This window comes from Puma concolor, chromosome C1, assembly GCF_028749965.1.
Source record: "Puma concolor isolate L17-30 chromosome C1, mPumCon1.1.hap2, whole genome shotgun sequence".
NCBI classification, from domain to species: domain Eukaryota; kingdom Metazoa; phylum Chordata; class Mammalia; order Carnivora; family Felidae; genus Puma; species Puma concolor.
The window spans coordinates 5,804,512-5,817,575 of record NC_141674.1 but is presented as its reverse complement, the minus strand read 5'-3'; the positions used below and the strand labels follow the sequence as shown (position 1 = coordinate 5,817,575).

At 60.3% G+C, this 13,064-nt stretch overlaps 1 protein-coding gene across 7 annotated transcripts in view; it reads left to right on the top strand.

Moving 5' to 3' along the window:
* RERE (arginine-glutamic acid dipeptide repeats) overlaps positions 1 to 11,573 on the top strand; it is a 423,431-nt gene extending 411,858 nt beyond the window's left edge. For 6 of the 7 annotated variants that reach the window (XM_086715575.1, XM_086715568.1, XM_086715573.1 and 3 more), the window contains 10 exons: positions 599 to 691; positions 1,027 to 1,226; positions 2,457 to 2,618; positions 3,128 to 3,241; positions 3,519 to 4,840; positions 4,949 to 5,171; positions 5,488 to 6,211; positions 7,857 to 8,003; positions 8,484 to 8,664; positions 9,018 to 11,573. In XM_086715575.1, coding sequence (XP_086571701.1) covers positions 599 to 691; positions 1,027 to 1,226; positions 2,457 to 2,618; positions 3,128 to 3,241; positions 3,519 to 4,840; positions 4,949 to 5,171; positions 5,488 to 6,211; positions 7,857 to 8,003; positions 8,484 to 8,664; positions 9,018 to 9,051 — 3,200 coding nt within the window. In that variant the 3' untranslated portion in view covers positions 9,052 to 11,573. The remainder of the gene's footprint in view (positions 1 to 598; positions 692 to 1,026; positions 1,227 to 2,456; positions 2,619 to 3,127; positions 3,242 to 3,518; positions 4,841 to 4,948; positions 5,172 to 5,487; positions 6,212 to 7,856; positions 8,004 to 8,483; positions 8,665 to 9,017) is intronic. The other variant, XM_086715574.1, reaches the window with a different exon arrangement.
* Positions 11,574 to 13,064: the final 1,491 nt, after the last annotated feature.

Sequence of the window (13,064 nt, the reverse complement as noted above, 5' to 3'; positions counted from 1 at the left end):
ACAGACTGACAGCAGTGAGCCCGACGCGGGGCTCGAACTCACAAACTGTGAGATCATGACCTCAGCCGAAGTCGGACGCTCAACCCACCGAGCCACCCAGGCGCCGCAGATACCTTCTTAACCCGTAAAAGCTGGCGTGCAGCAGTGGGGCCGGTGGTTCTGTCCTGGCCCAGGGCGCTCCGCCTGAGGGTTGCTTACGTGGGACGTGCAAACCAGAATCCACCCAGTAGGGCTGGCAGGGGCGGGACTCGGTGGAGAGGGAGCGCCTCGGGACGTCCGCACGTGTCAGGGAAAGCACTTGGACGCACTTCGCCTGCTCCCATTCCCAGTTTGTGGGCATCAGTGCTCGCCACTCCGGGATGCGGGTGTGATGCCAGTCCCCCGAAATATGGTAGGGCAGACCCTCGGGTACTTCACCCGAGTTTTCGTTCTGATCACCGGCCCTGAGGAATTCAGAGTGGGCCTTCGTGAACACTGCCCCTTCCAGGCGACTCTGGTGGCTCAGAGCCTGGGGCAGGCCACGGGTCACAGGTGGTCCCGGTCTTGGCCAAGCATGATGGTGTCTCCCCCATCCCTGTTGTGTTCCTGCCATGCCCAGTGGACCTGAGTTCAGCCAGCGAGGATGACTTTGACAGTGAGGACAGCGAGCAGGAGTTGAAGGGGTACGCCTGCCGCCACTGCTTCACCACCAGTAAGTGGGGGTCTGTGGGAAGGCGGGGGTGGGGGGCGGCGCTTTCGCTGAGGCAGGCCAGGTTCAGGCGCTTCCAGGTTCGGAACGTCTCGTGAGTCCAGTTGAAGACCTGCCAGGGAGTCACTGGCTTGACGTCCGCATTGCGCTTCAGGGTTACTACTTGAGAAAAAGCAGAAGTTCGTATTTGTTGTCACTCCCCTGTCGAGCAGTCAGTGTGGTCGGGGCGGAGGTGGCGGGTATTCCTGAAATCCTCTCCCGCCCTGGGAGAGAGCGGCGGGTGTCTGTCCGAGCCCACGGAGGGGCCCCCCCACCCGCACCCCTCTTGCCTCACGCAGCCTCCAAAGACTGGCACCACGGGGGCCGGGAGAACATCCTCCTGTGCACGGACTGCCGCATCCACTTCAAGAAGTACGGCGAGCTCCCCCCCATCGAGAAGCCTGTGGACCCCCCACCATTCATGTTCAAACCTGTCAAAGAGGAAGACGATGGGCTCAGTGGGAAGCATAGCATGAGGACACGGCGCAGTCGTGGCTCGGTGAGTCCTCGGGCAGGCGACCTGGGCCGCTTCGGGTTACTAGGACGCCCGGGCTTGTGCCTCCCGGGAGGCTGGGAGGTGACCGGTTTTATGTAGAGGACCAGCCTCCTTGAAGGAGTGATTGGCCCAAAAATACTAGTTCTGTCTGTGGGTCTGGGAAGAGCCTCTGTTCTCTCCTTCCCTCCCTCGTGTCGTCCTCGGGGAGTCAGTGGGGTGTGTGTCCTGAACTCAGCGTCAGTTTCTGGCTCAGTGCGTGCTCTCCAAGTCCCTCAGACCTGCCTCTGGCCCCTGAGCCTGACACCTGCAGTGGCCGTGTCTCTGCTGCCTAAACTTGCAGCTGCCTTTTTTTTTTTTTTTTTTAAATAAGTATTTGATCCAGTTTTGGAAACTTTCGGTACATTTTTGTCCTCACTATATAGCCCTTTTCATAAAGAGGTTTTGTTTTCTAGGTTGGAAATGTGTCAGCAGGGCCTTTGGGAGTGAGAGTTCTCACTAGGGATACCGCCAGAGTCTTCCCCCGTGGCCAGCCTCCCCAGCGGCCCTTGCAGGCCTGTAGAGGGCACCGTCCACCTTCCTCTGACCTTAGCATCTTGTCAAGGCTGCCGCGCCCTGGCCACCCAGCACATGGACTGGCGTGAATCATTGTATCCCCATCTCCTCTGAGTCCCATGGCTTTGCAGAAATGAACCGAAGTGCTTGGTGGTTTTAGGAGCTGAGCCACATTATTTGTCGGTTTATCTCTTTGGGTCATTTCCCATCCTGTCAGATGAAATCAGCAGGTGTTTGGTTTGGGCAAGGAAGTGGGCAGTTCCGTGGAACAAACAGGAAGGGTGGGGTGATTTAAAGCAGACCCTGTGTGTGATTGCCATTCTGGAGAACCTGGCGGAGTAAACGGCCCTCGCCAACTTCTGCCCCTCGGAAAACCTCGCTCGTTTCTACCGCACAGCATCCAGGACCATCCCTGGAGATGAGCATTTTAAGTTAAGAACTGCTGTCTCCTCCGTGTGAACCCACCCATTCACCCCTCGTTCCTCCCTTCAGTCCGCATTGACCCCCACACCGTGAGGAAAAGCTGCAGGTGCCTGTCGCTTGCCAGGCACCCTGGTCTGGGATTTGCCATAGGGCAGGTGTTTGGGTCTGCTCCCGAGGCTCCAGCATGTATGCTGGGCCCAGGTGGCCCACAGCAGAGCCTGGGGTCCAGTCTCACCAGCCTCTGGTCTGGGTGGGCAGATGTCTACACTGCGCAGCGGTCGTAAGAAGCAGCCAGCCAGCCCTGATGGTCGTGCCTCGCCGATCAATGAAGACATCCGCTCCAGTGGCCGGAACTCACCCAGCGCTGCCAGCACCTCCAGCAATGACAGTAAAGCAGAGACAGTGAAGAAGTCGGCCAAGGTGAGGTGCCTGTCACCCAGGGTAGCGGGGGCTGCTTGGGCCTGCCCCCTCATTAACACCCCAGGTTGCTGGAGTTGATGTTCAGCTCCCTCAGACATGGGGCTGCGGGTTGTTCCTGGAGCCGCCCTGGGCATCAGCATTGCCTGGCCTAGGGCCGTGGACTGGGGTCTGGGGTCTGGGGTCCGGGGTCCAGGGCCTGGACAAAGGTGGTCCGCTGCAGCTCCCAGCACTGACCTTCAGGAGCCGTCTCTGCCTCAAGTTTCCCAAGGCCTCGGAGGCAAAGGGTAGGGTGTGATTAGAAAGGCTCCCTCCCCCCAAAGCCAAGTTATTTCCACCCCCAGATACTTGTTTTCTTCCGGCCTCAGCTGGTCCCTTCCAGAACTTTCTTGCTTCTGGAGATGGAGCTCAGAATACAGGAGCAAGGTGTCAGCGAACCATTGTCGTCTCTCCCGGGGCTGAGGGACCCCCCTCCCTCGGCCTGATGCCCCTCATGGGCTTTCCCACTGCAGAAAGTGAAGGAGGAAGCCTCATCCCCCCTCAAGAGCACCAAGCGCCAGCGGGAGAAGGTGGCCTCCGATACAGAGGAGGCCGACAGGACCAGCTCCAAGAAGACAAAAACCCAGGTGAGCTGTGCAGCCTAGCCACAGGGACTGTAGCTCAGGGACTGCTAACACCCCCCGAGAAGCCCTGAGCCCAGGGTCTCCCTGGGGCACGGCAGGGCCCTGTCTCCTAGGGAGGGACCTAGAGCGGCCTCTGATGCCAGCCGGACCAAAGGAGGACCTGAGGTCCCCGGGGCCAGGCTCGCCGCCTCATCTGCACGAACCTTTGTTGTGCGCCCGGCACGAGGCAGAGAGAGCCCTTGCCCTCCGAGAGCTTCATCCCTCCCGTCTCCGGCCCTAGGAAATCAGCCGGCCCAACTCGCCATCCGAAGGCGAGGGAGAGAGTTCTGACAGCCGCAGCGTCAACGATGAGGGCAGCAGTGACCCCAAAGACATCGACCAGGACAATCGCAGCACGTCCCCCAGCATCCCCAGCCCCCAGGACAACGAGAGCGACTCGGACTCTTCGGCCCAGCAGCAGATGCTACAGGCCCAGCCACCGGCCTTGCAGGCTCCCAGTGCGGCCACTCCGGCTCCCTCCGCCGCCCCCCCAGGGGCCCCCCAGCTCCCCGCACCGGGACCCGTGCCCTCTGCCACTGCAGGCCCTCCCCAGGGCTCCCCCTCAGCCTCCCAGCCCCCCAGCCAGCCGCAGGCCCCAGCGGCTCCCGCTCCCCATGCGCACATCCAGCAGGCACCTGCCCTGCACCCACAGCGGCTGCCCTCACCCCATCCCCCGCTGCAGCCCCTGACTGCGCCAGCTGGCCAGCCCTCCGCCCCACCCCACGGCCAGCCCCCGCTGCATAGTCAGGGCCCGGGTGGCCCCCACAGCCTCCAGGCCGGGCCCCTGCTGCAGCACCCAGGCCCCCCTCAGCCCTTTGGCCTCCCTCCCCAGGCCCCTCAGGCGTCAGCTCTCCCTCATGCCTCCCTGCAGCCCCCAGCCTCGCAGTCAGCACTGCAGCCCCAGCAGCCTCCGCGGGAGCAGCCCCTGCCGCCGGCCCCCCTGGCCATGCCCCACATCAAGCCCCCACCCACCACGCCCATCCCCCAGCTGCCGGCCCCACAAGCCCACAAGCACCCGCCTCACCTCTCAGGGCCCTCGCCCTTCTCCATGAATGCCAACCTCCCGCCCCCACCGGCACTGAAGCCCCTGAGCTCGCTGTCCACGCATCACCCTCCCTCGGCCCACCCGCCTCCCCTGCAGCTCATGCCGCAGAGCCAGCCCCTGCCCTCCTCCCCTGCCCAGCCCCCAGTGCTGACCCAGAGCCAGAGCCTGCCCCCTGCCGCTCACCCCCCAGCAGGCCTCCACCAGGTGCCTCCCCAGCCCCCATTTGCTCAGCACCCCTTTGTCCCTGGGGGCCCCCCTCCCATCACTCCCCCCGCCTGCTCCTCCACTTCCACCCCACCCGCGGGGCCTGGCCCTTCAGCCCCGCCACCCTGCTCTGCCGCCGTTTCTTCGGGAGGCGGCGTACCCGGGGGGACAGCCTGCCCGCTCCCCACCGTCCAGATCAAGGAAGAGGCTCTGGATGATGCCGAGGAGCCCGAAAGCCCCCCGCCCCCGCCCAGGAGCCCGTCCCCTGAGCCCACTGTGGTGGACACCCCCAGCCATGCCAGCCAGTCGGCCAGGTACCGGCTTCCCCGGAGCGTGGGCACAGCCAGGGCAGGGACAGGCTGGGCGGCTGGGGCAGGCGGAGGCCCCGGCAGGCCCCATCGAGAGATGTGACCCTTCTTCAGGTTCTACAAACACCTGGACCGTGGGTACAACTCGTGTGCGCGGACGGACCTGTATTTCATGCCTCTGGCGGGATCCAAACTGGCCAAGAAGAGGGAGGAGGCCATCGAGAAGGCCAAACGGGAGGCTGAGCAGAAAGCACGCGAGGAACGAGAGCGCGAGAAGGAGAAGGAGAAGGAGCGCGAACGGGAGCGCGAGCGGGAGCGGGAGGCGGAGCGAGCGGCCGTAAGTTGGGGTCCACCGGGCTCGTGGGGTCCCTCTGCAGCCCCGCTCTGGGGCTCAGTGTCTCAGCTACACTCTCGGATGCCCGCGGGCGTTATCTTTTCTCTCAGAGGCACAGCCCCGGCTGGGGCACGAGGGAAGCTGAAAGCGCAGAGCAGGCTGTCCCGGCAGGGTCCAGGCCGCGTGCTTGCGGCCCAAGCCCGTCCCCGGCCGTGGTTGGGGCTGGCCCCTGGTGTTGCGGAGGAGGGACCAGGTTGGCTGGTTGGTACAGGCCGGCAGCTGGCCACCCGCCGCTCACACCCCCGCCCCCTTCCTTCAGCAGAAGGCGTCCAGCTCAGCCCACGAGGGCCGCCTCAGCGACCCCCAGCTCAGTGGTCCCGGCCACATGCGGCCATCCTTCGAGCCGCCACCAACCACCATTGCTGCGGTGCCTCCGTACATCGGGCCCGACACTCCCGCTCTTCGGACTCTGAGCGAGTACGCTCGGCCCCACGTCATGTCGCCCACCAACCGCAACCACCCCTTCTACATGCCCCTCAACCCTACCGACCCCCTGCTGGCCTACCACATGCCCGGCCTCTACAACGTGGACCCCACCATCCGCGAGCGGGAGCTCCGGGAGAGGGAGATCCGGGAGAGGGAGATCCGCGAGCGGGAGCTGCGGGAGAGGATGAAGCCGGGCTTCGAGGTGAAGCCCCCGGAGCTGGATCCCCTGCACCCAGCCACCAACCCCATGGAGCACTTCGCCCGGCACAGCGCCCTCACCATCCCCCCCACTGCGGGCCCCCACCCTTTTGCTTCTTTCCACCCGGGCCTGAACCCCCTGGAGCGGGAGAGACTGGCCCTGGCGGGCCCCCAGCTGCGGCCTGAGATGAGCTACCCTGATAGACTGGCGGCCGAGCGGATCCACGCTGAGCGCATGGCCTCGCTGACCAGCGACCCCCTGGCCCGCCTGCAGATGTTCAACGTGACTCCGCACCACCACCAGCACTCACACATCCACTCGCACCTTCACCTCCACCAGCAGGACCCCCTCCATCAAGGTGGGTGCCCCCCGGGCCGGGCTGTGACAGGGTGCTGTGGGCTGAGCTCTGGTTGACAAGGTACGGACCAGACGGGCAGAGCCGCTGTCCAGAGGCGGAGGCAGTTCTTTCCCGAAGGAATCCTCAATTCCTGACAGACCTGAGGACGTTCAGCATCTGTCTGGGAATCCTCACCTTGCGGTCTCCTGGTTAAAGCTTCGTTTCTTGGTCCTGTGCCTCCGGTGCCAGGGATAGCAGGAAGCAGCCTGTGCTCACTGAGGCGGGTTCAGGGCGGGAGGTGGGGCGTTGGAGCCCAGACGAGGCCATGGGACACCGGGAGGCTCTAGGGAATCTTTGAGTGAGAACTTAAAAAGAACATTCCTTCTGTTCCCTACTGAGGGGCGGGGCCTGGGCTTCTGCTGGCTCATCTGGTCAGGACCACCTGGCTCTCTCTGTCCACCCTGGGAATGAGAGCTCCCCCAGGCCCGCCGACCGGCCAGCTGGGGTGAGGGGAGCTGTGCCTGCACCGGGGCACCGGGGCCTGCCGTGGGCTCTTGTGGCACAGCCCACGTGCAGGACTCCCAAGCGGGTAGACCTGCCTCCGGACTAGGGAGGAGGGTGACAGATGGAGCAGGACCAGAGGTGGGGAGACCTGCACCTTCTTTCTACCTGTGCACCCAGCCCCGATGCAGGGAGCCCGGACTCCGTGCACGAGGATGGTTCTGGGGAAGCCGAGGAGCTGTCACGTTTACCCCATAGTCCTGACGTCTGGAACTTCATTGCCGCCCGGCATGGGCTAAGCTCCGTGGCCGGTGGATGTGTCCTAATGCCGCATGGGGACAGGCAGTCGTTTGTTCATACAGCATTCATCCACTTGGCAGATATTTGAGTGCCTGTGATGTGTCGGGCACAGTTGTCAGTGTTGACAACAGCCCTACGCGCGTTACCTTCCCAGCCTAGAAGCGGTCAGTCAGCGTATCTTGGAGTGTGAAAAGCAGTGCGTGTTCTGGAGGACGGCAGAGCAGGGACAGGGAACAGGGGAGCTGAGGGCAAGGTTGCTGTTAGAGAGGAAAGCTCGCCAAGATGGCAACTTTTGAGCGGGCTCGACGGTGGGCAGGGACGTCTGCAGGGACAGGGCGAGCAGGGGCACCTGGCCTGAGAGGAGAAAGCGGGGCTTAGTGAGTCTCACCCCGCCAGCTTCTGGGCAGAGTGCCAGGGAGGCAGCTCTGGGCAGCGTTGCCAGTCCGGCTGGCAGCTGGGCGAGAAACGCTGGCTGGACCCGAGCGGCCCTCAGGTTCCGGTGGACCTGACAGGTGCAGGGCAAGCCTGGGGTGTTGGGCTGGGTGGGCTCTGATGACATGGGGTCCTCGGCAAGACGGTGGCGGGGGTGGGGTGGGGGGGAGACTGTGCCTCTAGCCATGCTCAGGAGTGAGCGGAGGGGCTGTGTGTGAACAGCCGGCTCTTTACCTCCCTGTTGCTTTCTGGAACTTTACTGCGGGTGGGGGTGAGGGCAGCCACCGTGGGTCAGGACTTTTGGTGGCCCTGGTGGCCGGGAGCCGGCCGTGGTGAGGAGGAAGCCACCGGTAGTCACGGCCAAGGAGGGCAGACACGGAGAGAGCCCCGGCGCCCCGCACCGCCCGCATCTGGACTTCTGCCCCTCTTTTAGGTTCAGCAGGCCCGGTGCACCCGCTGGTTGACCCCCTGACCGCTGGCCCTCACCTGGCTCGCTTTCCCTACCCCCCCGGCACCCTCCCCAACCCTCTGCTTGGACAGCCCCCCCATGAGCACGAGATGCTTCGTCATCCAGTTTTTGGTAAGAACGCACCTGGGGAAGGAGGGGTCCAGGTCCAGTGCGAGAGTTGGGTTGGTATCTGACGTCCCGTTCGTTCATTCCCTCATCCACGTCTTCAGCAAATACCCGATGATGTTTCCCGAGAGCTGGTGGGGGGGGATGGGTAGAGATGCATAAGAGCCAGGACGAGGGCAGTGCGACGTGAAGGAACAACAGAGGCGCTGAATTCACATTGAGGGGTCAGAGCGGACCTCTGTGAAGAAGAGCCTGAGCCACGAGGCCGGAGGACGAGGGAGCGTGTATTCCGTCCGTGTTCCCCCAGCCTCCACCCCTGGGGTCAGGGGATCGCAGGGGCAGTACCTGCTCCCCGGGTCCCGGCGGAGTAAGCAGCCCTCCTGCTCCCCGCCTCGGGAGGCCGTCTCCTGACCTGACCTCCTCGCCAGCCGCGTCCCGGCCGCTCCCTTGGCCCCTCTGTCTCAAAGGCCGTTGTGTGTCTGGCAGGTACCCCCTACCCCCGAGACCTGCCTGGGGCCATCCCACCCCCCATGTCTGCGGCCCACCAGCTGCAGGCCATGCATGCCCAGTCAGCAGAGCTGCAGAGACTGGCCATGGAGCAGCAGTGGCTGCACGGACACCCCCACATGCACGGTGGCCACCTACCAAGTCAGGAAGATTATTACAGGTGAGGCGGGGAGGGGCCGGGAGGGAGGGAGGGCCTCACTGTCTGAGCCCAGGCTCCCACCTGTCCCACCTGTGGCCACTGACCCAGCCTGACGGTCACCCCTCCTGGCCGTGCCCACCGTGTGCTTCGCCCGTTTCCACAAAGGCCACGCTCCCCCGCCCCCCATGGCTCTGCGGGCCCCGGCCTCTTGGCCCTGGAGGGGACTCCCAAGGAGCCATCTTGACGGGAGGGAGACGAGGGGAAGGTCGGCTGCACGAGAGGCCACTCTGGTCACCTGGACCCTCGAGCTGCATGCCTGGTCGCACCTGCCCAGGCCTGGTGCTGAATACTTTCTCCCTTTTTTCCCTTTCTAGTCGACTGAAGAAAGAAGGTGACAAGCAGTTATAAGTTATTTATTTGTTAACGCTGGCTGTGGAAACCCCAATTCTTGGGGGGAGAAACAGGACTTTTTACATACAATACGAGCTACAGAAGCAAAAAGAATATCTTCTAAAGATTTCTTTATATATTTAAAAACCCCACAACTAAAAATGTTATCAGCATAATAGTGTTTGTTTGTAGAGAGAATACCTTGAGACTGGTTTGGGTCTCCCTGCATGACAGTCCCCCAGAAACTTAGTGAGTCCTGGACTGGACTGAACATTCAGAAAACTTTCCCTGCAATCTTGGGGTTTGGCTTTAGTTTTCTTTTCCTTCCTTGATTTCTTGGTAGGTGCTAGAATCCAGTTCACACCCTTCACTGTGTGTGCAGACACACTCAGCCACGTGTGTCCCAGAGCCCACGAGGTCTGCAGATAGGTGGCATAGGAGTTTGGAATCCAAGAGCTATAATTTTTAAAAAAACTTTTATTTTAATACATTGTAGGAAATCTTCATAATTTGAGAAAGTTCTGCAGCATGGCTTTTTACGTCTGTAAATAAATAATTTTAGAACGGCATTTTTTTTCTTCCACAAACTATTCTGATCTATTTTTTCCAGCCATGTCACTAATTGTGAATTCCTACCAGCTGTTGACAGAATACAGAGTTGATTTTTTAATAAAAAGTTATATATAATTATCCCTTTAATTAAAGGGAACAGATGGGCGTTACTAATTACAAACGGGCAGGAGCTTGGGATGAGGTTTGGTCGCAGCAGTGGGCATCCAGGGGTTTGCAGGGACGATGTTACAAACCGTTTCTTTGTTTTGCTGCCTTGATTTTCACTTCTGTCTGTTCCTAGCTTGTGCTTCGCCAGAGGTGCGGATATTTGTTAGATCGAACCTTTTTTATTTTGTACCAGGAGCGCCGGAGTTAAGTGTCCACCTTGTTCTGTCTCCATGGGATAGAAAGCACATGTTTCTGTGTGTCTGACTGTAGATTTCCTTATACATTTCTATGCACACACATTTGGCTGTTCTGGATGAACTGCCTTCTTAAATACTCTGACAATTTCATTAACATTCTGGAAAATTCAACAAGAAAACGATTCCCTACAAATAGCACACGCTTGCCAAAGGAATCTGTTAGAAACTTCCCCTGTTGTGTGTCATCACTAGGATCTTCCTGCACTGAGGCCAGGCCACCCCTGCCGCACGGCTTGAGGCCGCTTTTGCTTGAGGGAGGCCCGGAGTTGGCACGGTTATGGGTGGGGACGCCGTTTGAGTCCCACTCTTGCTCTCGTTCCTGGTCAGAATGGCTTCCTTCTGCCTGGGAGCTGCCCCTCTGAGGGCTCGGGCTGCTCTGCAGGGGGCCCGCCTCTCCTTCCTAGTTGTGGACGTGATGCACTTTCTCCAGAGCGGGGCCGGGCGTGGGGGGTGTCTGCGCCTGTTGATGAAGTGTTCTGTCAGGATGTGACCTTTCCCCGTTCCTCTCCCCTCAGGCTGGGGAGTCACATCCAAGAGCTGTGGGATGACAAGAGCACGTGTGGGTCGGTGGATGTGGGGCGTGTCTAGGGCTGGAGCCGAGTCGAGGGTAGGAAGAGAGGCTGGCGCTTTGACCCAGAAGCCAGCAGGTGTGAGCTCAGATCCAGGTTCCGGATTCAAGCCTGCATCAGGGCCATTTCCAGTTTCTGTTAAAACTACGTCTGGTTTCGGTCGGGACAGATAGAGGATTGTTTTGTCTGTTGGGAATGTTCGTGGTTCTCTCCTTTGATTTTTCTCTCATTCCATTTCTGCCTTAACTTTAGCTCCTTAGAGGGGAGGCGAGCTCAGATGAACCCTGTGTCATCAGACTTGGGGCCGCACGGGCACGAGGCACTTGTTTCCTCTGGGGGGCGGGCCGGCTCTCCTGCAGCCCCTGCCCCGCTGCCTCCACCTTCTCTGCCATCTTTGGTTTCCTCTTGGTGGCACACAGTGCCTGCCATTCAGTTAAACCTTTGCCGCCTCTCTGTGTCCTCCGTTTTTCCAAAGAAGAGACGGAGTGAAGTACTCGGAAGTCTCTACTTGAAAACTGTCTGCAGGCGTTTTCTTGTTCGGTTTTGGTTCTTTCCCCATATCCCAGGGTGAAGCACTGAGATTCTTCCACTTAAAAACCTGCAACCCGAAACCCTCACCTGGTCAGCTGCACTTGGTTTAGGAGGCCCCAGACCTTCACAGTGTCTTTGAAGCCCGACCCCTTGGTTTCCTTTTGGATTTTCCTTCCTTTTGTTTGAAGTTTGGTTTTGCTTTTCTGTGTTTTGTACGTATCTTGTTGAATGTTGTCAAGATTGAGCTTTGTTTCACTGCAGGAGCAGAGTGTACATTCTGATTTGCTACGTTTATATATATCTTGAAGCTAAATGTATATATGAGTAGTTTGCCATGAGATAACACAGTGTAAACAGAGTAGACACCCAGAAATCGTGACTTCTGTGTTCTCTCCATTTTGAGTCTTTTGTAATTTTTTTGAAATATTTGTGGACATAAATAAAACCGAGCTACACTACAACAGCTGGGTGTTGACCGGTGGACTGTGTCTCATTCCTGGGAGCGGGCGGGGAGATTGGCAGTCGCCCTCCACCTAGGTCCCCCAGGGCGGGCAAGGGGCGGAGGGGAGCACCCGGTTCCCCGCCGTTACTGGCACGCGGCTCGCCTGCCCTCCAGAGCAGCTTCCGGAAAGATTCCTGTCTGCCATGCCTGGTAGGAAGGGCAGGGTTTCTCTGGCTGAGTGCTGCCAGGGGCTTGCTTCAGCCTGACTGGCTGCAGTGAGCTCACCCAAGCAGCAGAATGGGTCTGGGGGTGATGGCCCTGGGACCAGGAGCAAGCACCCTCCCAGGTGAAGGGGCGTGTAGCTCCTTCCCCTGCTCAGAGGAGAGGTCTGAGCCACCCACCAGCGCGGTGGCCTCCTACTCCTGTCCCCTCTCCCCCTCTCCTGGAGGCCTGCCAGTGCCCTAGCCCACCCTCAGAGTTGCTCTCTGGGATCACCCCATCGCAGAGGGACGGACAGCAGATGGCCTGCAGGGTGTGGACGTGGCCGTGAGGAGGCAGCAGTCATCAGAATGGATTCGGGCCGGGCCGTGCTTTCAGCGACCGGCAAGGGCATTTTCTTGAAGCTTCCAGACTGTCCCTGGAAATTTATACGCTCACCTCTCCATCTGGAATATGGGTTTCTAGATGTCCTGGGAGATGGAGTGAGAGCAGCCCCGAGCACTTACTGTTGATAAACTGCCCTCAAACCAGGCAGACAGACTCCCGTGGTGGGGAAGGCCTGGGGAACGGCACGTGTCAGAACTACTGACCTTGGACGAGAAAACTTTGCCAACCAGAGGGTCCCGGGTGGCCTGCACATCGGTGGCCCTAGAGACACTTCTGTGTCCTCCCAACAGCAGGAGTCCCGCTCAGCAGCTTGGGTAGTCAGGGGGGACAAAGTTGCGGGGCCCGCAGAGGGGGCACAGGTGACTGTCGTTCCGGGTCAGGGACGAACAGGCAGGATGGGAGCGGCCAGGGGCGTAGAGGGAAGGGGGAAGCAGCTGGAACCCAGGTGCCTTCTTTGCTGGTCTTTTATCCACTGTATTTTATGGAAATACAGTGTTTCGTAGACCTGGATTTATGAATACCAATTTCAAGTAGCTTAAATGATCAGACTTGCGTGTCTGTGAACGGACGTGTGGATTTATGCTGCAGAAAGGACCCTCATCAGAGCTGCACAGGTTGTAGTAGTTTCTCCGGTGTGGACAACTGTGGCCACTGTCCCCACCCTGCCACGCACCCTTTCCGAGGCAGGGGGCCTGCGTCAATGGATTCACGTGAAGGAGAAAGGGTCTGCCGTCCGGCCACTGTGCCCCTGGCCATGCCCTCGTCACTAGCTACGCTCCTCAGATGAGCTGGCGCTGGGGCGCCCCTCTCTCTGCCCGTGGGTCCCTGTGAGTGGATCTTCAGCTTGGCCGTGGTGGCTCAGCAGCCCCTCCCATCCTGCTCCCAACCTGCTGCAAACTAAGGAAG